The 25,983-nt window shown below is 34.0% G+C and overlaps 3 protein-coding genes across 4 annotated transcripts in view; 1 reads left to right on the top strand and 2 right to left on the bottom strand.

Annotated features, from left to right (window-relative positions):
* The window catches only part of LOC144548976 (uncharacterized), a 94,387-nt gene extending 78,872 nt beyond the window's left edge, over window positions 1-15,515 (top strand). Inside the window, exons 1-5 of one of the 2 annotated variants that reach the window (XR_013509516.1) lie at window positions 12,227-12,342; window positions 12,420-12,573; window positions 13,030-13,579; window positions 14,152-14,477; window positions 15,104-15,515. The gene's annotated coding sequence lies outside the window, so the exon portion shown is untranslated. Of the gene's footprint in view, window positions 12,574-13,029; window positions 13,580-14,151; window positions 14,478-15,103 lie in introns of those variants that run through there. The other variant, XR_013509515.1, reaches the window with a different exon arrangement.
* Window positions 1-20,533, bottom strand: part of LOC144548873 (uncharacterized) — a 47,073-nt gene extending 26,540 nt beyond the window's left edge. The window contains exon 1 of the mRNA XM_078297584.1: window positions 19,508-20,533. Coding sequence (XP_078153710.1) covers window positions 19,508-20,415 — 908 coding nt within the window. The 5' untranslated portion in view covers window positions 20,416-20,533. The remainder of the gene's footprint in view (window positions 1-19,507) is intronic.
* On the bottom strand, window positions 16,565-18,067 carry LOC144548973 (putative LRR receptor-like serine/threonine-protein kinase At3g47570). Its single transcript, XM_078297710.1, has 2 exons — window positions 17,448-18,067; window positions 16,565-17,090 (listed from the first exon to the last, which is right to left on the bottom strand). Exons 1-2 carry the CDS (start codon window positions 17,869-17,871, stop codon window positions 16,732-16,734), a joined length of 783 nt encoding a protein of 260 aa, XP_078153836.1. The 5' UTR covers window positions 17,872-18,067; the 3' UTR covers window positions 16,565-16,731.
* Window positions 20,534-25,983: the final 5,450 nt, after the last annotated feature.

The following is a 25,983-nucleotide window of genomic DNA, read 5'->3' as shown; positions in this document are numbered from 1 at the left end:
TCCAGATGAATATATTTCAGGCCGAATTTTTTGTGACTATAAGAAAAATTTATTTATTTATTTCTGTGTTATTGGCAAAAAATAAAAATATTTTGAATCTGAGTTATTGATTCTAGTTTAAAAATCACTTCTAAATAAAAAAAAATAATAATGTAGTCCTTTTTTTTTAAAAGAAAAGTTGGTTCTCGCAAAATTGTCAGATGAAATTAAATTCATGGTAGAGCCCAAAACCTTTACCCTACAACCGCAAAAAAAATTTCCGGTTTTCCAAAACCTTGGATTTGCTCTGCGGTTTTGGAGGGACTAATACCGTGGATTTAATTTGCGGATAGTTGACCCAAAGTAGTGAAATAAAATTTCTGTTTTGGCATATTTTGAAATCTTTTGAAACATGATGTAGAATTAAAAATTTATTATTTTTTTGAATATTAATAAAAATTTCGGCCGTGTCTCTTATATTGAGGGAGTTAAGAAGAATACATTTGCACCTTATCACTGTAGGGTGGGCAAAATTTACAATTTGGAGTAGGTAAAAACTCAAATATATTGAGATTTAAGCTTGTTTATCCAAATTCAAGAGTGGGCAGTTGTCCACACCCCTGATATACTATAGCTCCTCCTCTGTGCAATATGTTGCACAAACAAAGAAGTGCAGAACTAAATATTGTTCTGAACAATAAATATGACTAATTCAGGATTTCATCCATCCAATTGCAAAAATATTACATATAATAACACCAAGTAGAGAGCTGGGAAAGGATTTAGAAATATAAGGTTACTTGTTCCGAATTTCCATAAAAAGGGAAATACCTTGAACTTATTCACGCTTAAATGATGTGGAATAGAATTTCCGAACTGGTAGGTTTATTGTCCCGAAGTGTTTTGGACATAATTTTATTTATATTTAAATAAACAGACTTTTTGTTTATATACATATCTTCAATTAATTTTATTGTCCCGGCGGCTTCTAAAACAGTATCCATTCATAAACCCGAAGGAACAAAAATTATATACATGTCTTCAATCCTGTTTGTGTTGTTCCTCCTCCCTTTCACCTCTTCCGTGTTGTCTAATAAAGACAATGTAATTGTGCTCCTCAAAATGAAGAAGTAGGCGACCCTGACAGTCTCAGCTGGTAGTTCTAAAGATTTGACTACAATGTTTACCCACTACATTAGTGATCCATCCACTACATTAGTGCTCAGTCAATACAATGTATTCCAACAATCATTCTTTGGTAGTATAAGTCGTCTGACACTGACCATATCAATAAGTCATGAGAGTTACCCGAGCCCGATTATTAGATCCAAACCCTAGGACATGCCTGACCCGATATGAAAACATGCAAGGAAGGGAAATGTTGCATTGCTCTATCACAGAGTGCTCATCCTCTACAATATATATATATTGGAATGGGTTTTTCTCTCGCAGAGTGCTCGTCTCATAGTTAAACGGAGATGTATGGTTAGAAAGAAGTTGACCACAATATTTTCCCTAATGAGTCGTTATAGTACAATAGTGATCCATCCGGACTTTGTATATTTTTTTCTCCTATACTGTAATTAAGCTTTTACTACTAATGCGAAGTTGCATTATAAACAGACGTGCACATGCGCACACACCATTAATTTAAGTGACAAACTAAGAAATTTTTCTAATCTATATGCTTGCCATTAAGCTAATTAAATATTTTTTTTCCTTTTCTAATAAGCAAATAAATTAAGGAAAAACATAATATTCATATCCGCTTTATTGATCGGATACAAGTATGATAATCACGTAAATGCATTGTATTGAGACTCTTGATTAATATCAAAATTAAGAATGACTACAAATCTGTATTTTGTGTGGACCTGCAAATGCCATGCAAAAATATAAATTTTTTATTTTTACCATTTAAGAAAAAAAACTTTTAACCATTTTTATTTTTTTTATTTTTATTTGGTGTCGCAAGTTTATACTACCGAACCAAAAGCGAGGTTCCGATAAAAAAAATGTAAATATATTAATTTTTTTTATTTCGTGATCCTTTATTTCTCCCCATGCAACTGGCATTAAATGTGCTCCTTTGTTGAAATGTAGTGGAACCCACCCTTTAATCCTTTTTTAATACCCTTTAATCTTTCTTGAAATAAATAAATAAATAAATAATGTAGGGGGCTGTGGGGCACCCTTTTTAAAAAAAAAAATTGGAGTGACCTTTGTACGTAAAAGAAAAGAAAAAAGTTGCTCCACAATTTTAACCTACAAAACCAGTAATTTGTTTTCGCAGGTTTAAACTGCAGACATGATCTATATCGAATTTTCAAGAACAAGAGGTTATTTATTTTTATTTTTTTTTTGAAAGAAGGTAAATAAAAAAAAAAGTTCGTGCAAAAATTTCCAAGCTAGCTAGCTAGCAGGATGCACAACAATAAATTCAAGTCTAGATCAACATAGCAGTATTTATTGCAGACATGTATTTTTTTTTTTTCCTGTCGGACGAAGACTTCAATAAGAGTAGACTACATCTCTTAATTATGAATTTAGTCCAATTCAAGCTTTCTAAATTCTGTAATTTGCTACAAAATGGAGCTGCAATTTTAAGACAATATTTTCATCTAATTTTCATATTATGGAGAGATACAGATGAATTTTTAGTGACAGTTTTTGTTTTATTTTTACATGATTGGTCAAGTATTATCAGATATGTAACTTTTATTATATTCATGGATTGGAAAATCGGCCAGGTCCAAGTTGACTCGGCCAAGTTAGAATGGTATCGGTCGGCTCTGAGCCAAGTTTCGTCCGAGTGTCACGCCCATTCGATTTTCCCAACAAAAATAGGTTGAATCGGGTTGACTCGGCTGAATTATTTGATTATTGATGCGAGTCAGGCCGAGTCCTTTGGTTATTTTACGTTTTTCCCTGATAATTGTTGATCTATTATTTCAAATCACAAAAAAAAAAAAATCAAATTATGCAAATATAATTTGAACTAGAAAAAAAACTTAACACATATGTTGTCAAAATAATCCTACACTAAATTTATGTTGCTAATGTAATTTTGCTCTTCTATGCATAAATTCTAGTTAGCTTGTTCTTAGAGGTTACAATTTCAAGAGTTGGAAACCAAAATTCTGCGAAATCAATAATGTATATTAGCAGTGAAATCAATAATGAAAAACAAGACAAGGATGAAGCAAGCTTTTTACTTGATTTGACCAAAATTCTGCGGAGGAGAGTTGCATAGAGCTGAAGAGTGAGACAAAGCAAATTTGCATATAGCTGGAGACAACATATTTGACTGTATGTGAATTGTTTAGTTTATTTATAAATAATGCATGTCACTAGCTAGTATAGTAGTGCGTTGCTGTAGTTTAGTTGATCTATAAAAAAAAGTGTTTTCTATTTGTAATACTTCTATTGTATTATATTATATAATTAATGAATTATTTGAGTGTAATATTTTGTTTTAACATATATTTTTTTTACTATTTTCTTATATATTTTTTTGCTACAAAACAAGTTTCTGTCAAAAAATAAATATGAATTTCCAATCCGATTCTTCTAATTCCAGCAGATACATCTTTCCAATTCCGAGTTTGATCAGGAACCATGCTTTTATTCCAATTTTTGGTGCTCCATATATACTCGTCCAATTTCATGTTTTTTTTGTTCTTTTGATGGTGTTATATTTTTAATTTATCAATAAAATGTAAGATTAGAAGTTTGAGCCCTATCTTATTTTTTTTAAAAAGAAGGATTCCCAAGTTGTCATCATCTTATTATCCTGTTATTTTATTTGTTTTTCTTGGTATTGGTACTGTGTTTAATTAATATCTTTCCCATGTTATTTACTGGGAGTGGCAACGAGTTGTTAAAGAGCAAGCTGGGTCAAATTCATAATAAATCTATATGTGGGTCAAACTCAATGTTCACCCACTACATTAGTGATCCATCCACTACATTAGTGGTCAGTCAATACAATGTATTCCAACAATCATTTTTTGGTAGTATAAGTCGTCTGACACTGACCATAACAATAAGTCATGAGATTACCGGAGACTGATTATTAGATCTGAACCCTAGGACATGCCCAACCCGTAAGCCTGCTAATGGGCCGACCGTTTGTTCAAACCATGACCTGTCCGAACTAAACGGAGGAGGAGATGTCCAGGCCCGGACCAAACCGAATTAATTTTAATAAGCCCGGACCTTGTCCGTTTCTTCAAAGACTTGCCCGTTTCAACAAAAGGCCCGGGCCCTGCTCAATTATGTTCGAACAAAATGTTCGGTCACAGTGTGAAAGACCAATGAAACGGTTCAATTATGTCCGAACAAAATATTCCTTGACTTTGACCCTTTCTCCCTTCGTTCACACCTTTGACAACCAGATTTATCAAAGCAAGTATTATTTTTGTTCACAGCGTTCACACCTTTATCAAAGCAAGTATTATTATATTAAAAAATCAAACATGAACAACTTGTATTAAATATCAAGCATGAGGAACTTAGTATTAAAAATTACCAATTTAACAACCAAATTTACCAATTTAACAATTTAATAACCAAATTTAACAACCAAATTGATAAAATTCAAGCATGAGCAACTCGTTATAAATCAAGCAGTGAACAACTTGTTCAAAAATTACCAATTTAACAACCAAATTTATATTAAAATCAAGCATGAGAAACTTGTTATAAAGCATCTAAATGCTGTGTTTAACACAACAGCATAGTTTACAAAATTCAATAGCCAGATATAAAAAACCATCCAAATCCAATTGAGCATTCCCCAAATTTCAAAACCTTGAGAATTGAGTACAAGCTCCATCTAAACAACTTCATACCAGTCCCAGCTCCAGCTCCAGTATAGCAAGTGTTCACCACTTAGAGAAAAACATCCCAGCCCTATCAAAATAAAACATACTCTAATGCACATATTTACTTAATTATGGCTGTATGATAGTTTTTTATGTGTAGTCTCATTGTACCATTTAGAAGGACAGTACCACAGATTGTTAGGTTTACCAGTCCATATAAAGCAATTATGTGAATTCATCTAATTATAAGATCATGTACTTGGTAAATTGATAGAATAAGGCTACCTACCTGTAAGTTGAATATTCTCTAAAAATTGAGGCTATGGTACTATGCATAGCGCATAATGGTCCATAATATGGATCAACACCACTATTTTCAAAGTTCAAATATTAAAATAATGCAAATTAAGAAGGCAAGAGTATAGAAGAAACTAACTTCTTTTGAGATTTAAACTGCTCTCGAGCTGAAGGGACAGAGCTTGATAAAGTTTCTCTGCAAAATTCAAGACAGAAAATAAGTTGTACAACACGCCAGGAAGAAAAGGTATTTTACTGGTAGAGGTGGCACATTTCAAAATTTATAACTCATAAGCCTAACATGGTGATGCTTCCTTAAAGCTTAAATGGTAGCAAATTGCAAAGTTTATTTTAAAACTGAGATTTTTAAACAAGTTTATTTCATTTAGTCTTTATCAATCAACAATATTTACCTCTAAAATTAAGAACGGTGCATGAATGGGCGAAAATTATCTAAGTTGAAGGTACCATCAAAGGAGGCAAACCAATCCTTTGTGCAAACAAGAGCTTCGAGTGTATCCGAATTCATCGAACTCCGCAGATTATCCGTCAATCGACCCGCTGCACTAAAAGCGGACTCTGATGCAACGGTTGATACCGGAACGGCCAAAAAGTCTCTTGCCATTCTTGCTAAAGTCGGCCACTTCTCAGAGTTTCTTTTCCAATATTGCAAAACATCAAAATCTTCTTCATCGGACACCACCAAGACGGGTTCTTCAAGATAATTATCCAACTCGATTTTGTTTCGTTGCACGGCACGGTTTTTATCATTAAATCGAGAGAATCTCTCATCTAACTTCCTTTTGACAAGTATTTTACTTTCCACTTGTGGAGATCCACTAGTTGACACCCGTCCCATATTTCCATTTGTTCTTTCATACTCGTCATAGAATTTTCTAAGTAAAGAGTCCACATCTCTCACTCTTTCATTGTACTCAACAGAATTTTCTCCATAAGCATCTTCGAAACAAAACTCCACAAAACAGAACTTTCTCCTAGGATCAAAAACACATGCTAGTGTTAGAATTGGATTCGGATTTTTCCAATATTTGTCAAATTTCTTTTGCATTTCCTTCGATAAGTTTTGCATAGTCGTATTGGAACTCGCAAGTTCGTCCAACAATGCACTCCGAATAGAAAACACCTCCTTCATATATTGATTTGACGATGGTCGCCTCACGATTGAGAAAATTTTTGTTGCGTCTAAAAATAACTCCAAAAACCTCGCCATCTCTTCCGCCTCCTCCCACTTCTCTGGAGTAGGAACAACCTCTCTGCAATCATTGCCAAACCTTGATAAAGTCTCTTTGTATTTCAACGCTTCATTAACCATCTCGTAAGTTGAGTTCCACCTTGTTGGACAATCTAGAATCATACCCCTTTTAGATGACAAGTTAAGATCTTTTAGGATTTCATTAAACATTTGGAGTTTTCTACCACTCGCACAAATATTTCATATTAAACCTCTAATTGTAACCAAATACGGCTCAATAATTTTCATCCCATCTTGCACCATGATATTTAAGATGTGTGCCGCACATCTCATATGCATGTGCTTCCCTTCAACAATGCTCCTATCCTTAAATTTCCTCTCTATATCTCCAATTGCATTATCGTTTACCGTACAATTGTCTAGTGTAATTGTGAAGATTTTACCGTCTAATTTCCACTCCATTAAAATATCTTTCATTAACCCCGCAACATTTGCACCTGAATGCGGATACGGGATTTGCTTGAAGGAGATAATTTTCTTTCGAAAATTAAAATCCTTATCTATGTAATGCGCCGTTAGGCACAAATAACCCAGATGCACGCTTGACGTCCATATGTCACTCGTGAAACACACACGGGAATTCAATCCTTCAAACTCCTGCAATGCTAACTCCCTTCCCGTCTGAAATACTCTCACGCAATCGTTTCTCAACGTTTGTCGCCCAATGGATCTGTATTCCGGTCTCAAAGACCTCATAGCAGGTTCCCAAAACTGATTTTCAATAACGTTAAATGGAATCTCTGCGTCGATGAAAAGCAAAGTCATTAAATTTCGGGTCAATTCGGGATTAAAACTATAACTAGATCCAAATAAATCACCATCTCTGCCCAATTTAAACCTCTCCCTTTCTTCTTCATCAATTTTTGAACATCCACCTTTGATATGTCGACGCAAGTGAGTTGTTCCATTATTGCCACCAGTAGCAAACTTCTTGGAACAGTGCCTACACGCAGCCCATTTAACTCCTTCTTCTTCATCGTCTACTATCTCAAAATGTAACCACACTAGTGATCTTTTTCGTGAAGCGGTCGATCCGGTCTCGGACTCGCCACCAAGACTTGTCTGGAATTGTGACATACCTATACAAGTATTTAATTAGTCATAATAAAATTTACAAATTAACATTACTTAAAATAAATTACAAATCAACGAAAACCAGAAAGGTCTTATATAATGCCCATGCGAGCTGCCACTAAATTAGTAAATAGTGCACCTTTATAATTATCTATACCTTCAATTTGCTTATTTATAAATGCCTTTCCAAGTTCAATAAACAAGGGATCAGATGGGTCAAGAAGATATGTACAACACCACCTCTTGTCACCGTTCACAGTATTCCTATAACAAAAGAAAATTCAACAACAGAGTTAAGTATGTACATGATAATTCACCTGAAACTGGAAGTCAAAAGGTTTGTTTTAGAACCAAGAAGCCATCATTTATCCTTATTTGCAGATTACACAGACTATTAATGTTTCTCACAAAAAATAAAAAACCCAAACTAACTTGACTACTTCGCTCAATTCATACTACTATTTGCAAGAAAAAAAAAATCAATTCTGGAATCAAATTGAATATTAGTGGGAGTAAACAGATGAACTAAAATGACTGGAACTCGTCATTCAGTAGGTAAAAAAAAAATGTAAAGCCAGTACAGAAAGGGCACATTAGTACCAAGTCAATTAGCAATAATGAGTAGATCTATAATTCTTAACAACGTTACCAGTCTCCAAGTCTTGTAATTTTGGCGGAAGGATACAGCTTTTTCAATGCAGCCGGCACATTTCCCGAAAATGAAGGTAGAACTACGTAAACAAAATGTCATAGATAAGGAAAATAAGTAGCAGAATTGAAATTTACAGGAAACACAGTACACGATGAACCATGGATTTATTCAAAAATGTGCAGTCGCTAATTAAGCTCAACCAACGCTTAATAAACCCTTCATTGTACAAGCTTCGATTTGATACAATTTAGCATCATTTAGCCTTTCGGTAAAGGTGTATGTCCAAATCACCTCTAATATATAACAATTTTGTGAGAACCAAACACCAAAAATACCTAGTAATAACAATGAACTACAAAACCTAACAAGCTAGTAAATTTTGGTTATTCTCCACGAGTGCAGTAGCTGATGGATCAAATAAATAACATCGATTTGACCAAAACAAAACATAAAATAGCATGCCAATCCTGCGGATTTATTTTGCTCATTATGGATTTCTTTTTCTACCAAATTTTGCTCATTTTTTTTTACTTTACCCTAACTCTAGGTATACTGGTCAGTCATGACTAATACAGTGTTAAGTAGCAATTATCTGGAAGAAAACTACAACCGACATGTAGGACTTTGGAATGGAAACGCTCATATAATCCAAAATTGGCCTTTTGAAATGTTGAATTTGTTTAATTCAACAAAATTGAGAAACAGTTGGGTTGGTTTCAGATTATAGGATAGCATATACATACATGTCAATTGAAGAACAAAATTATTAAAAGTAAAAGTAGCTTCCTTTGACTCAGGTACCAGTATGATTTATGACACTAACCAATTCAAGTTCAGGTACCAGTATTGAAAATCAGTGGAAATAAAGAACAAACCAGTATTGAAAATCAGAGAAATTGAGTGCAACCAACCTTTTAGAAGAAGCAGTCGAAGAGAAAACTGAGAGAGACTAAGTGAGTTTTGCAGGGAAACAACCAATTTGCAAGAAATACTTCCTCAGCGACTCCAGTTCATTGGCCTGAAATTTCAGTACTTCAGGGAAAAGAGAGAGACGAGAAGAGCGAGAACAAATTGAGGGAAGTTGAGTGTAACCAACCTCGTAGAAAAAGGGGCACGGTGGAGAAGAGGGGCGGCGCGGTGGAGAAGAGGGGTGGCGCCATGGAGTGTGACCGTGTGAGAGGAGGCGCTGTGCCGTTGCGACTGAGTTGGTGTTAGGTTCAATTGTTCGAACAGGAATCGATAGGTTTTGAGTTCGAACGACTAAACGAGTTATCCAAAGGCCCATCAAGCTCGGCCCGGTTCAACTGATCTGAACAGCCATTCCATTTTTTGATTTCATCCGATTAGCAAGCGGTTATACTGTTCAAATAATAAACTGTTCAACTATTGTTCAATTTTGTTCGGCCCATTTGTCCATGGACAAATCTGCCCAATTAGCAGGCCTACCAACCCGTTATCAAAACATGCAAGGACTTGGAAATATAATTTCGTGGGGTACAATTGGGTGTTGACTTGAGCGTGGACTTGACTATGAGTCTATGAGGCTCTCAAAAAATCTCTGCCTTATCTTTGATTCTAAAGACTTCTTTTAAGTGACAGCATCACAGCAATCTCTTTTATATCAGATGAGAAGTCCAACCGAGGTCTTTTGAAGTGGTCCTTACATAGATGTATGGTTTTTTTTAATTGATTTAGATGGGCTTGGTCTTGGGCTTGGGCTTGGCCTAGGCGCAATTTTTGTTCACCAAATCTACGGCCCGGTTACTCAAAAAATGGAATGGCTGCCTTGGAGTGTTGTAAAACCTAATATATGAGATAGTGTAGCATGCATGTGCAATAACATAAGGTGTTGTTACTTGAAGATTATTTTATTTATTTATTTATTTAAGTATTTCAAAATTATTAAAACTGGCAGTTGAAATTCATATATTTTCTCTTTTCAATTACAGTTACTTTACGTCTGTTGCTTATCTCTTCTTCTCCAACAAAATCAATACTACAATATGTTTCATATATCTTTCACAATAGATTGTGAACCTCTTATTCTCTTTCATATCTCTCATGGTCTATCTCCTCGTTTTTTTTTTTTTTTGGGAGGGGGGAGGTGAAACTTCATTGACTGGTGATCGGATCAGTCGCTGATACAAGTCGTTGAAGACCGATTTTGTTGTAGTGACTCTATGGAAAGAATCGCTGAAATGCTTTTCTTTTCCAATTAAACTTTTCCATGGAACAACAACTACTTTTTTAGGATTGCAAATAGGACCTTTTTGTCTACAATTTTAATCTTACTATATAGTTAATAAAACCATGGATGAATGGTGATGGTCGTGCCATGTGGACCCCGCTGGTCAATGAAATAATTCTTATGTTTCAAATTTCAGAATCTAAATAGTCAATCATCGACATATCCAAATCATTCAATTAAAAGTTAATTTAATTATGATCAAATTGATATTTTCTCTAATTAATTTTTTTCAAATATTAATTATGTAAATTTCGTTTTATTTATTTTTAATTATGGTTTACGATTAATTAACAAGGGATTGGCTAATATCAAAATATTTGTTCCGGAGCTGTAATGCAACCAATTAGTTTTTCGATTTTCAAAGTCCAACAGTTGATCCAAACTGTTAGATGTGATATTTATATAAAATGTACTTGAAGATCAAATTTTAATTTTTTTGCAAAATTTTTACTATTTGTTAAGATAGTTTTAAAATCGCCTATTTAAATAAACAGTGAAATTTTTTTTTGATCATTGAATACACTGATTTAAAACTGAGTTAATAAATAGTAAAAAATTCCTCAAAATGTAAAATTTGGACTCATAGCACATTTTAATATAGATTGAATTTTGAACAATTTGAATCGCCTGTTTAGACTTAAAAAATATAAAACCAAAATGTTTGTTCCATGGCTTAGAAACAAAAGTTTTGATATTAACCAACCTCAATTAACAATATATACAAATATGCATTATATATCTTATCACAAATTGACTACAACTGACAGTTAATTTCATATATGTAACTTGACAACCCACTGTTTTATTATTTTTGTAGGATGGGTAAATAACTTTCATATGAATAAAAAATAATCAAATCCGATTTACTTTTTTTTTTTAATCACAATACATATTTATAAGCTTTATGTTGTAGCATTGATTGAGTTCCGCATTATCTGAATTAATGTCATTTAAAAAAATATTTCGAATATAATACAAAAATTATTGATATAAAAATATTTAACATGGAAAATGATGATCATTAATATTTAAAAACATTGACAAATAAAGTTTACGCCTAATATAAAGTTTGCGGACTACAAAAATTAGTCACATCAAACTTTACGGCCATTTTTATTAATACCCTTAACAAAAAACTTAATTTTAAAAATGTCATTTTGTACCGTTTTTTGTCAAAACTACCCCGACCGCTAGGCCCACGGGCGGCCCAAAAATCCAACCAAACCGCTCGTGGCTGGGGCGACCCACGGGCTGTTTTTTTTTTTTTTTTTTTTGGAGATTTTAGTATTTTAATTTAAATAATTTTGTGAAGAAAAAGTTTTCTTGTTTAGAGTGTATGCCAAAAAATAAGCATTTAAAAATAATTGAAAAAATAATTGAAAAAACACTGTTGGATATTATTCTCATTTTATTGAGTAAGCATTTAAAAATAATTGAAAAAAATGTTGACTCGGCTAGACTCGGACAGACTCGGCCAGACTCGGCCAGACTCAGGTTGACTTGGCCTGAAAATCGGATAACTCGGCCGAGTCAAACACTGTTCAGCCGAGTTTTGCTGAAAAACCATGCAAAACACTGTTCAGACATGGACGTGAGACTCGGGTGAAACTCGGATTGGACACGGCCGATACCGAGTTGACTCGGAATCGGCCGAGTTTCCAAACCATGCATTTGCGGTATGATACAAGAAAATATTTAACTTCGAGGATTCAGCTTCTTTGAAAACTGCTATGCCCCAATCATGCCTCCACATTGGAAAATAATTAGAATTCAAATTTTAAAATTCAAATCATAAAATAATTAGGTATGATAGAAATTATAATATTTTAATTAATCCCCTTAACAATCAATTCATTTGAAATCTTTTCTTTTACCTTTTCTGAATTATATTTCTCGCAAATTTTTGTTTTTATAGGCAACTTGTAGCACGGATGCGGCTAGAGAAGTCTTTCTTAGGGGGATTAAACAAATGCCATGCAATTCTCTAATCAAAGTTCTGTGTCAATTTATAAATTATTACTATATTTGCATCTGTAAATTTTTCTAAGTAATGATTATTGAAACTTGTAGGGGTTGATTCAATTTGAGATGATCCATGTATGGTGGGACCAGTCACATATTGACTTTAGATTCGATAATATCTAATGTGATAGAACCTCGAACTGATGAATCTATACCTTTATGCTATTAAGAACGGGAAGAGATCTCTATGTTGTTTTTTGATGTGAGTTATCTTTTTTATAAACAGTAATTGAGGAGTGATGCTATAGTACTTTGCATAGTGCGGATCGGCCCATATTATGGATTTATATCTTTGTTTTTAAAGTTCAAACTGTTGATCTGAACCACTCAACATGATCTTTATATGAAAATGTAGTTGAAGAATGAATTTTTTTTTTCAATTTTCTGACTATTTTATTAGATAGGTTGAAAATCACTACTTTTGTATGGTTCGTAATTTTTAAATTAGGTGATTTTCTGCCTGCTTATTTTAAAAAATAGAAAAAAAATATAAAATTTAATCTCTTAGTACATTTTCATATGAAAGTCATGTTGAATAGTTCGGATCAACTATTTGAACTGTGAAAACGAAAATATGAATCCATAGTATGGATCAATGTGCACTTTGCAAAGTACCATAGCCTCACTCATAACTGAGATCTTATATTTTTATGTATAGTTTGTCGACCTCTATGGAAAACCCGCACAGATTAGAAAGGTGTGGGCCCAACACTACATACTTTTTCCGAAGGAATCACGAAATGCATTCCCCCTAACTGATTCCACTAGCAATAAAAGAGCAAAATTAGAAAAAAAGAAGCCCATATTAGGAGAAAAGGAGGTGATTTTGCAACCGAATTTGGAATCAATAGTAGTATAGTACTGCCAAAAACTCAAATTCCAGAATCAAAAACCAACTTTACTGTTCCTGAACCTGAGAATAATTTTAATACCAATAATAGTATCGATAATAATAGTGATGTTGAGAAAACCGACCCGGTAAGAGCAAATCTAGAATCTGAAACTATAGACCCGAAACCTGACGAGTCTTTTCAAATAAACCCAATTAGGTCTGCTAGCCCAATTCAGGGCGAATGCTTGAAGTCAGAAGTGGAATTGGGTCAAAATCGACCCGTTTCGAATCCAGACCTGGCAAGACCAAATAACCCAATACAGATGTCACAACAGCCAACCAGACATTTCCTACAGGAGCCTTGGCACAATCTTTGGTTAGTGTTTTTGTGCATTTTGCACTTTCCTTGTTTTTTATTTTTTTTATTTTAAGAGTCTATTTGTCACAGGTGCTTGCTTGTGCGAATATAGCTCGTAGCGTACCCATAACTGTAAATTAAAATGTATTCTTTAATAGATAAGGGTTAATTTAATAGAAAAGCTCCCTTATCATTACATTTAATAGAAGTTCTTGGGCATATAACCCTCATTTTTTCAGTTGACAACGGTGAATTTAAAAATTTACATCTAAATTATTTTTCCTTGGCAAATCTCCCCTATCATTGTTGTGCATGAAAACTATATTATGTTCTCATTAGATAAGTGATTAGAGTTAGAATTTTAGAGAGGTGAGATGAACAATAGGAGGAACCTTGGAGAAATTACCTTGGTCTGAGCTCTAGGGTTTAGGGTTTAGGGTTTAGGGGCTCATGCTAGTAATGGGTGTTTGTAATTTTCAAAACACTAGCAACCAATAGTTTCTTCTGCCCTTTATTTATTATTTTTTTTTTGGTTAAAACCCCTACTCATATAAACTGAATCCAGTTGTACTAACAGAAAAAAATGATAGAATGGAGGCGTACAATCAGGGAAAGTGTGTCCATCTCAGATGTGGCAACACAACCAAAACCAACTACAACAGATGTACTATTGCCTCCAGTTACAACAACAACAGTTACAGCAAAATCAGTTACAGTCGAATCAATCCTCGCCTAGCAACAACTCTTTGCACGAGAAGCAACCGCAGTTTCAGCAACAAATGATGTATTACTAGCAAATGTACAAATGTACCAGATGTATTTGCAGCAGTCGATGCAAGTTCAACAGCAACAGCAGCAGCATTGGTACCAGTTTCAGCAACAACAGATGGCACTGGCCAATGCACCTTTCTCTCAGGTCTTTAGTGTTTATGTTATTTATTGTTTTTTTATTTAAATATATTTTTAATTTAAGTGAGGCTATGGTACTGTGCATAGCATAGATTGGTCCGTACTACAGATCAATTTTTTCACTTGCAAAGTACAAATAGTCGATCTTAACCCTTCAACATGATTTCCATATGAAAATGTACTTGCATATCAAATTTTACATTTTTTTAGATTTTTTTACTATTTTTTAAGTAGGTAGAAAATCACTTGATCTAAAGATTCTTGACCATTTAAAAGTAGTGATTTTCTACCTATCTAAATAAAATAGTAAAAAAATTCTAAAAAATGTAAAATTTCGTCTCTACGTACATTTTCATATGGTGATCATTTTGAACGGTTCAAATCGACTGTTTGGATTTTAAAAACGAAGATATTGATCCATAGTACAGACTAATATGCGCTATGCATAGTACCATAGCCAATTTGCAAACAACCAGCAGTCTAACCAAGGAAAGGAGATACCAGTAGTCTAATTTATGGTTATTGCATAAATTTTTTATTAATCTGTTTATAATTTAAATTATATTTATGGGGTATGGCACATGAGTTAATTCAATTTTTTTATGAATTTTATGTTCTTTCAATTGTTTGCAGGATAAAGAGCAGGTAGCATCTTCGCATCCGTCAACTCCTATCAAATAACCTTTGTTTTGAACTGGATATGTGAGGCAATCAGTGGCTTGTTTTATTATTTTTGTATTTTTTATCTTGATTGATCTAATGGACTCGGTTGTAGTTTAGATGGAATTTGATGAAATATATTCATGTTTTGGAGATGATTTAACAAATTGCATAGGGTTATTTAAAAGTTGTGTCAATTTGCGCTTTCTAACATTGCAGTTTTGACTTTGTACAGCGCACAGGCTATAGAATCAAAACAACATTGCATATGCTTAGTGTGCTGCATGAAGCCAAAACTGCTCTGTTAAGATATTAACCCAGATTTGTGCTGGGTTTGTAATATCTTTGCATTTGATTTTTAACTATTGGTAATTAAATAATAATAACTCAACAAAACAATTAGCACATCGAATCTAACAGGAGTAAAGTTCCCAAAAAAATTTAACATTAAAATATCATAAGTATCTTAGTGTTAAATTTTACATGATGCATGGTTTATCATAACAAATTTTAAATTGGGTATTCAAAATCAATAATTTGAAATTACTTTTGTAATTGGGATATCACTTCTCTCCCAATTAGTTTGACACACAATTAATTCTTTAATTGGAGGTTGTGCTGTTTAAATCAGTAGAAATAAAACCCAAATAGTGTTGTTGTGCTGCTCAAATGAAATCAGTCAAAATGTACTAAGTTCATTAAATAAAGTAGCTCAATTGGAAATTTCTTATTTTCTGTTAGAATTTTGAAATTTTCTTTTTTGCTTGATCATTTGCTGTTGAATCTATTTTATCTGATTTTTGCATCTCAAATAGCTAAAAAGTGTAAATCATCTTGCTTTGATAATTAAAAACAAATTTTAACATATTTTGTAAATAAAATAAAATAAAGGTCCTTTCTGAAATTTTTTATTTTTTCCCACCTAAATCACATGCATATCTAATATCGAATAAATAAAGTGTTTTGTTTGACTACAATAAGACATCCTTTTGACTGTTATTACAATCACCGCGTAACAATCACGTGACAGCAACCAGCTTGCATTTTAGTTTTTAAGCTTCATGAATTAGCCTTGTGTTTTAAGAGTCGAGAATCTTTATTGGGCCTTGATTCTCAGTCAACCCACTGGCCCATTGTCAGAGAAGAGAAAGGAATTCATATGACCTAAGATACATTATTTTTTGGGTTTGAATCTGTTCCGTTCATTACATATTAGCACAAATCTTAAAGAATCCATGTGCATTAAAACATTGCTGGGATTGATCAGGATTATGATCAGATGGTCTGGATTGAAACTCAAACGGCGAGGCAATGCAGAGGATCCAGACTCGAAGATAGTAGGTGCATCCCCACAGTTTTTGAATAATTGTTGAGTTTGGAATTCGGATCATCCAATTAGAATCTGATTCAATTCAATTAATTTGAAAATTCATAAAATTGTTTTCAAAATCATATCAATTTTAGCCGTTACTTTCAACAATTCGTTATTACAACATATATACTACAACAGCATAAATTACCACAACCGCTGTCCAATTTTACATATAATACATATTTAGTGGATCCCTTTCTCTTCTTTTTCAATCCTTTTTTCTCAGTCTCTATGACCTAAGCAACTTTGTTCGTGTTGAGTTCAACTCCTTGGTAACATCTTTGATAGAAATACGCTCTTTTGGCGACTCTTTGGAGCACAGAAGCCCGCATTGAATCACTGAAACCAAACAACTATAGACATTTTCAGGTGCATACAAATTGTGTTTTCCATCATTTTCAGGGAATAATTTGGGGTCGACTATGTCCATGACTTGGTCGGGGAAAACCATCTCAACTTGCTTCCGAAGGCTCAAACCATCTCTGATTCTCTCATCAGTTGGACTTACTCCTGTGAACAACTCGAGCAGAAGAACTCCATAGCTGTACACATCTCCTTCTACCGATGGCCGACCACCCATCCCATACTCTAGACAATAAAAAGTTAATAGTTACATCCCTAAATTTAATTAGTACAGAAGCACAGTGAGCTGTTTCTCTACCTATTAACATAAGTCTAATTCACCTAGTTTGAAAAACATGGGTCACATGATTTTTTAAAATTTTATAGCCCAAGACAGTAAATTAAAAAAGTATAGGTAGATAATAAAATTCAGTCTCAATCATGTCACTATAAATGAGGCAATAAATATTTTTTCCTTGGGCCTCGCCAGTGGAATAGCCTTGGCCAATTTTTTTTCTTTGAACCTTAACAAAGTCTATAAATAATTTTGTAACAGCAACATAAAAAAAATACTTCTCAAATAATATGCTCTGCTATATATACCTGGAGGAATGTAGCCAATAGAACCCTTAATTCCACCGGTGCTCGACATTGATTGAGAAGGCATGGTATCAGGTCGAACCAAAAACCTTGCTAATCCAAAATCACTCACATGTGCAGTCATGTCATCATCCAAAAGTACATTACTAGGTTTGAGATCACAATGCACGATTGGTGCAGTTAAATGGTAATGGAGATAATCTAGCGCTACCGCCACATCAAATGCAATGTTCAATCTCTGGATCAAGCTGAGGGTTCTGAATGGCCGATCCGTACATGTATTTGGATGCAACCATGTTTCCAAGCTACCATTTGGCATGAACTCAAAAACCAAAGCCTTGAAATCATTACCTTGGTGGTCAATGCTACAGCACAAACTCAACACTTTAATAAGGTTCCGGTGTCTCACATTTTTAATGCCTCGCATTCAGATAAGAAACTTCTAGAAGTACTGTGTTTCTCAAGGTTTAACACCTTCACCGCAATAGTTGTCAGTTGTCACATTCTCGATGTAAACTTCTCCAAATGAACCTCTTCTAATTAGATTATTCGGGGAGAAATTTTCTGTAGCTCTAAGAAAGTCATTGTATGAAACAGGCTGTAACCCATATTTCAAATCTTTATCAGATTGTGGTTAGTTTTGAGGGTTGTTTCTAGTATAATGGATCACTAACAAGCAAATGATTGCAATTATGCAAATAAAAGAACCAACAATAGAACTTATGAGCACCATGTTTCTTTGAAAGTGATGTTTCTGTGTGGAAGGTTGTGAAATGCAGTGTGACAAATGCACCTGAGGTACTCCACCACAAAGCTTTAGATTCCCTCTTACATCTAGACTACAAGCATTCTTGAAAATGCCTTCTTCTGGTAATTCTCCCTCGAAATTATTGAAAGAAATATTCAAATATTGCAAGTTCATTATACCCAGGAATTCAGGGACTCGACCAGAGAGCAAGTTGTTAGAGACATCAAGGATTTCCAGCCCTGTTAATTTGCTCAAGCTGGATGGAATTGTTCCTTGGAACATATTGCTATCAAGATAAAGGGCTTGAAGTACCTGGCATCCATCAATTGTGCTTGGAATCTCTCCACTCAACTTGTTATTCGAGAGATCAAATGATTGCAGGTTTTTCAAGAGACCAATTTCTGGTGGCAACATGCCAGTTAGATAATTGTGTGATAAGTCCAAACTGATGGAAAGAGAAGGAAGACCCATGATTTTTTTGGGAACTTCACCTACGAACTTATTATTTGAAAAACTGAGGACTTCTAATAATTTCATGCTACTTAATTCTGGTGGTATACCCCCTTCTAATACGTTATTTTCTAGATATAGCAAGGTCATTTGGGTGAGGTTAGAAAATGTTGATGGGATTTGGCCTGAAATCATGTTATTACTCAGATCTAATGCTCCCAATTTGAAAAGATTACCAATTTCTACTGGAATGCTGCCACTGAGAAACATTCCGTCTAGGTAAAGCCCATTTAAGTTATTGAGTTTTTCGAGCTCTGCTGGTATGCTTCCAGAAATTGGGTTACTAGACAGTGAGAGTTCAAGAAGACTATTAGAAAGGTTTGTTATAGAACTGGGTAACACTCCTCGTAGTTGGTTGTTGTCAAGTTGTAAAATTTCTAAGAAAGTACAATTTGTCAAAGCATCCATGAAACTCCAGTCAAGTTGTCTCTTAGCTTCTAGTTGATTAAAAGCAAAAACAACTGTTTGAAGATTTTGTAAGGCTCCAAAGCCAAATGGTATCACGCCACTGAAGTAATTATTACTTAATTCAACACTAATAAGAGCAGAACAATTGGATATGGATGGTGGGATTTGTCCTTTGAGTTGATTGGAATAGAGGTATAGATATTCCAAGTTTGGTAAAGCATTGCACATATCGAAAGGGAGAGCTCCATGAAGCTGGTTATTACCAAGATTCATAATAGACAATGTTGATAGGTTGTAAAGGGAGTTCGGTATTTCACCCGAAATGTTGTTATCATAAATGTCAAAACTTTGGAGGTTTTGTAATTTCCCGAGTTCATCTAGGATGAATCCACTTAACATGTTTTCGTAAAGAGCAAGTTGTAGTAAGTTAGTAAGGTTACCCAAGCCAGGTGGAATGTGACCACTAATGTTATTGTGGTAAAGATAAAGAATTGATAGCTTGGTAAGGTTACCTAAGGTATGTGGAATAGAACCCATGAAGTTATTATTGTAAAGGTAAAGTTCTGATAGATTAGTAAGTTTGCCTAAATCATCTGGAATATTGCCATAAAAAATATTTTGGTCAAGATAAAGATATATTAGGCTACTAAGGTTGCCCAAGGTGGAAGGAATTGATCCTGTGAGATTATTGACAGATAGTGATAATAATTGGAGCTGTGGGATGAGACTGAATTCCAATGGTATGCCTCCTGTGAGGAAGTTATTTGCCAGATCGATAGTTTTAAGTTCTTTGCATTGCACTAAGTTAGATGGGATGGTTCCATGGAGATTATTATTTCTCAAATAAATAACTTCTAGATTTGAACAATTACTTAGGGTAGATGGAACGCTACCATTGAGAAAATTTACACTCAAGTTGAGAAAACGTAGCCTACCCAAATACCCGATCTCTACCGGGATGCTTCCTTCCAACTGGTTATTAGAGAGACTCATTGTTTGGAGGAACGTGAGGTTTGCTAGAAATGGAGATATATAACCTGACAAGTTTTTGGAGTCGAGAATGAGAGCAGTCACTCTATTGGGATGGTGCTGGTCACACAAGATGCCTTGCCATTGACAGTGGTGCAGTGACTCGTTCCATGAGGAGAGAACTCCAAATGGGTCATCATGTATTTGGGACTTGAAGGAGAGAAGTGCTGATTGATCAGTTTTACTAGTGGTTACTATGGCAGCGAGAGAAAAGGGGGATAAGGTTAAGAGACTTAAGAGGAGGTGAATAGTGAGCACTCTATAACAACGTTCCATGATTTGTGAAATGATGGCAATGGATTTCTCTCTCACATAGTTCTGCTCTTCTTATAGTTAAAGGGACATGTATGGTTAGAAAAAAGTTGACCACAAGATATTCCCTCATGAGTCGTTCTAGTGCTAACTGCTATTCCATCTTGTATGGACGTCTTATTCGAAGTTTTGTTTTGAATGGTAAGTAGAAACTGACTAGCTGCGAAGTAGATATTGATTATTTTTGTTTTCCTTCTAACCGTGAAGATAGGTTTGGAGAAAAATAGCTATGAAAGTTGAGACATGGAACCGGAGTTGTGGCTCATTTTACATTGAACGCACTGATAGTCTTTTGAATATGACTCTTGCTTAAAACACGGTCTAAATTCAGAATATGAAAGCTGGAGATGACTGCATATGAAATAAATAAAATACGACAGGAGACAAAAATATATTCTAGTGAACACAAAACACACATTACTCATATAAAAAGATATATATATACAGTGTTCAATATCGGTGGTGTAGCCAGAATTTTGATGAGGGGTGGGCAAAAACAATGAAAAAACTACAAATTTCATCCAAATATTTAATGTTAATTGTATTTCTCTTCCATGTCCTTATCCAATTAAAAAAAATAGTAAATAAAAATGTAGAAGGAAAAATAAAGGTAAGAAAAAAAATATAAAAAAAATTCAAACACAAATAAAAACACACAAAATTAAGAGAAATGGTGGTGTACTAGATTCCTAAATGGAGAGAAAGAAGAGAAAAATAGAAAGAAATGAGAGTAAATAGATGGAAATGGAGACATCTTATTCATATAAAAGATGGAGCCAGCTCTTCTCTCAATAAATCTCACATATTGCCTCTTTATGTTTGATATTTTATTTTATAGACATAAGTCACATAATTTCATTACAATCTCTTTGATGGCTCATGTGCTCACATATTTTCTCTCGGGAGTACTTGAATATCCAAGATACAAAATTAGATATGAAAAAAAAATTACAAAATTGGAAAATGAAACGAAAATTTCAAGCTAATTACTTGCAGTAAAAGGAAGAGGGAGTTAAGAAGAATACATTTGCACCTTTTCACTGCAGAGGTGGGCAAAATTTACAATTTGTGGTAGGCAAAAACTCAAATATATAGAGATTTAAGCTTGTTTATCCGAATGCAGTGTCCACCCCTCATATATTGTAGCTCTGCCTCTGTGCACTATGTTGCACAAACAAAGAAGTTCACAACGAAATATTGTTCTCAACAATAAAACATGACTAATAAATTAAACATAAAAAGGACAACTTCAACAAATAATTCAGAATTTGATCCATCCAATTGCAAAAATATTACACATAATATCACGGAGTAGAGGGCTGGGAAAGGATTTAGAAATATAAGGTTACTTGTTCTTATTTTCCAAAAAAACGAGAAACAACTTGAACGTACTCACGCTTCAATGACGAGAAATAGAATTCCCAAACTGGTGGGTTTATTGTCCCGAAGTGTTTTGGACATTATTTTATTTAGATGTATATAAATAGACTTTTTGTTTTATATACATATCTTCAATTAATTTTATTGTCCTGGCATATCTTCAATTAATTTTGTGATGTTCCTCCTCCCTTTCACCTCTTCCGTGTTGTCTAGTAAAGACAATGTTCACCCACTATATTAGTGATCCATCCACTACATTAGTGCTCAGTCAATACAATGTATTCCAACAATCATTCTTTGGTAGTACAAGTTGTCTGACACTGACCATAACAATAAGTCATGAGAGTTAATTACCTGAGACTAATTATTAGATCCGAACCTTTGGACATGCCCTACCCGACATCAAAACATGCAAGGAATGAAATTTTGCATTGGTCTATCACAGAGTGTTCATCCACTACAATAGTGGAATGGTTTTTTTCTCTCACAGAGTGCTCGTCTCATAGTTAAAGGGAGATGTATGTTTAGAAAGAAGTTGACCACAATATTTCGCATTCACAGAGTACTGGCCTACTACAATAGTGATCCATCCGGACTTTGTATATTTTTTCTCCTATGCTCTAATTAACCTTTTAATATTATCCATGGGGCTGGCACCTGAATAAATTTATAGGGTTTTGAATAAAAATGAATGCGAAATTGCATCATAAACACGCATGCACACACGCGCACACACCATTAAGTGACAAGCTAAGAAATTTGTCTAATCCATATGCTTACCATTAAGCTAATTTTAATTTTAATTTTTGTACTTTTCTAATAAGCAAATAAATTAAGGAAAAATATAATATTCATATCCTCTTTATTCATGGGATACAAGTTTGATAGTCATGTTAATGTATTTTTTTTGAGACTCTTGATTAATATTAAAATCAAGAATGACTATTTATCGGTATGTTGTGTCGACCTACAAATGTCATTAAAAAGTCCAAAATTTTAATAAATGCCTACGGGCTTTGTCTGCAACAAAAAAGAAAAAAAGAAAAAAAAAGAAATCATTACTACATTATGTTTCATATCTCTTCCACAATAGATTGTGGACGCCGTATTCTCTGTCATATCTCTTTCATGTCTCTTTCACAATAGAAATTATTGAGGTAATTTCTACCCGGTCAAGCACTTTCCCTCTGTTCAAACCATGCACCTTTTTCCACACTACCTTGACATTAAATGCCTACTCTCTCATGGTCTATCTCCTTTTTTTTTGTTCTGGTCATGATGTATACACTGATAAACATCACTGATCCAAGCGAATCAAGAATATGCACTCTATGGAAAGAATCGCTGAAATGTTTTTAATTTTTCCAATTAAACTCTTCCATGGAACAACATCTATTTTTTTAGTATTGCAAGTAGGACCTTTTCGTAGCAATGGGTCTAAAATTTCAATATTACTAAATAGTTGTATGTAATCAATAAAACCATGGATGAATGGTGATGGTCCTGCCATGTGGACCCTGCTGGTCAATGAAATAATTCCTAAGTTTCTTATTTTTCAAATAGTCAATGATCAACAAATCCTAATCATTCCATTAAAAGTTAATTTAATTAGGATCAGATTGTTCTTTTCTTTAATTAATTTTCTTTTTCAAATTTTAATTATGTAATTTTTTTTTTAATTATGGCTTATGATTAATTAACAATATTTACAAATATGTGTTATCTTATCACAAATTGACTACAACTGACAGTTATATTCATATATATTGAAGTATTTTAGATCACTCGACAACCCACTGTTTTATTATTTTTGTAGGATGGGTAAAAAGGATGGTGGACTAGAGAGGGTTTGTGGAAATAGTAATGTTTAAAGGGATGGTGCTTGAACCGGGAATCAGGTACGTCTCATCGATCATAGACAAAAGTGCGAGGAGAGGAATCATTGGTGTGCGTCAAAGTGAAGTTAATTAAGCCAAACTGGATCCAGTAAGGGTTATTCAGAATGAGTGAGATGCCTCTAGGGATGATAAGGGAGAGTAAGATAAAAAAAAATAATAAATAGTTGTTTGATGTAAAAACTCCATTAATTAAAAAGAGATAAAGTTCGAGTCTCTAAAACAAAAGGTGTCCTTTTTAAGTTGGATTTTGAAAAGGCGTATGATTTAATAAATTGGGAATTTCTACAAGAAGCTTTACTTGCTCGGGGGTTTGGGTCTAAATTTAGACGATGGATTTCTGATATTTTGCAAGGTAGTCGGACGTGTATTAGTGTAAATGGTTGTTTGGGAGAATACTTTAGTTGCAAGAGAGGATTGCGACAGGGGGATCCTCTATCTCCCTTTCTATTCGATATAGTGGCTGAGGCTTTGCATAAAATTTTACAAAAAGCTAAAATGGCAGGTTTTCTTAAAGGTTTGGGTAATTTTGTAGGTGTTGGGGATATCTTGAATCTGCATTTTGCAGATGATACCTTATTGTTTTTGGAAGCAAGTGACAAGATGGTCGAAACTCTTAAATTACTATTATTGGGTTTTGAGAATATGACTGGTCTGAAAATTAATTATCACAAGAGTGTTATGATACCACTGAATTTAAATGAGTTAGAAAGTAAGAGATTAGCGGATAGGTTTGGTTGCACCATAAGTCAATTACCTATAACTTACTTAGGAGTACCTGTGCATTGGAAATCTATTCCTGTTGAATGTTGGCATGTCCCAATCGATAAAATTGAGAAAAAACTACAGGGATGGAAAAGTAAATTACTTTCTATAGGGGGTAGAGTAACATTACTAAATGCAGTAATTTCTACCATTCCTTTGTATTGGCTTGCTCTGTATAAAATGCCTATTCAAATTAGAAAGCATATTGACAAACTTAGGAGAAGGTTTTTACGGTATGGGGGTAGTTCAGTTAGAAAAAAGATTTCTTTAGTTTCATGGTCAATAGTTTGTGCTAGTAAGTTGCAGGGGGGTTTGGGTCTTTTAAACTTGCATACTATTAATATAGCTCTATTAGCTAAATGGTGGTACCGATATAATGACCCTGCAGTTGTAGGGATGTGGAAGTATATTATTCTAGCTAAATATGGGTCGCAAGAGTATAGTTATAGGATGTCAGCTTTTTGGAGGAATGTTCTCAAACTAAGACCATTTGTTGACTTGGGGTTTCAGAAAAAAGTAGGAAATGGTAAGGAGGTTTTGTTTTGGACAGATAGATGGATGGGCGAATATCCTTTAAGTGATTTATATCCCCAAATGTTTTTAGTTGCAACTAATATTGGTATATCTGTAGCTTCAGTTCTAGATTCTGGGAATATTAACTTAGCTTTTAGGAGACAACTAACAGGGGACCTTAGGGATGAATGGTATAGTTTAGTTTCTCAATTGAGGGTAGTGCACTTGGATATTGATGTGATGGATAGTTTGAGTTGGAGATGGAATACTAATGGTCGATTTACGGTAAATTCTTTTTATAGTTGGCTTGAGTATGGAGGGATTCAAAATGTTACTTTTAATACTATTTGGAAAGCAAAGATTCCATTTAAGATTAAGATTTTCTTGTGGCTTGTTAAGCAGGATAAGATACTTACCAGAGTAAATTTGAGCAAAAGAGGATGGCTAGGAGATGTAGCTTGTTAGTTTTGTGGGGCACCTGAAACAATAGATCACTTGTTTGTGCAATGCCCCTTTTTCTGAACAATTTGGAATTGGATTGCTGATTATAATAATTTCGCATTTGATATTACAACTATGGAGGAATTGTGGTTTATTGATGCTTTAATTCCTTTTAAAGATAGGTATTTGATCGAATTGGTAAGAGGAGCAGTATTGTGGGTCATGTGGTTAACTAGAAATAAACTATGTTTTCATGGGATACATACTTCTCTTAGATCCATAGGATCTCAAATTATTTCTTTAGCACAATTTTGGGTGAGATCCAAAGGAAGGGGTACTCTTCTTACACTATCCTTAGTTCTACCTACTGATGCCATGCAATTGCCTGTTTTCTTTGATAATTTTCTATTGCAGGAGGAGAGGGTAGCTGGAACAAATGGGTTAGAGCATCAGATTGATGATGATACCTTCCTGGTAGTTCATTCGGTCGTTTCTGACATTTAGCTAGTTTTTTTTTTTTTTTTTTTTTGAGAACTTG

The sequence above is a fragment of the Carex rostrata genome, chromosome 34, assembly GCF_964058835.1.
Source record: "Carex rostrata chromosome 34, lpCarRost1.2, whole genome shotgun sequence".
Taxonomy (NCBI): domain Eukaryota; kingdom Viridiplantae; phylum Streptophyta; class Magnoliopsida; order Poales; family Cyperaceae; genus Carex; species Carex rostrata.
This window is presented reverse-complemented; position numbering and strand designations above follow the sequence as displayed.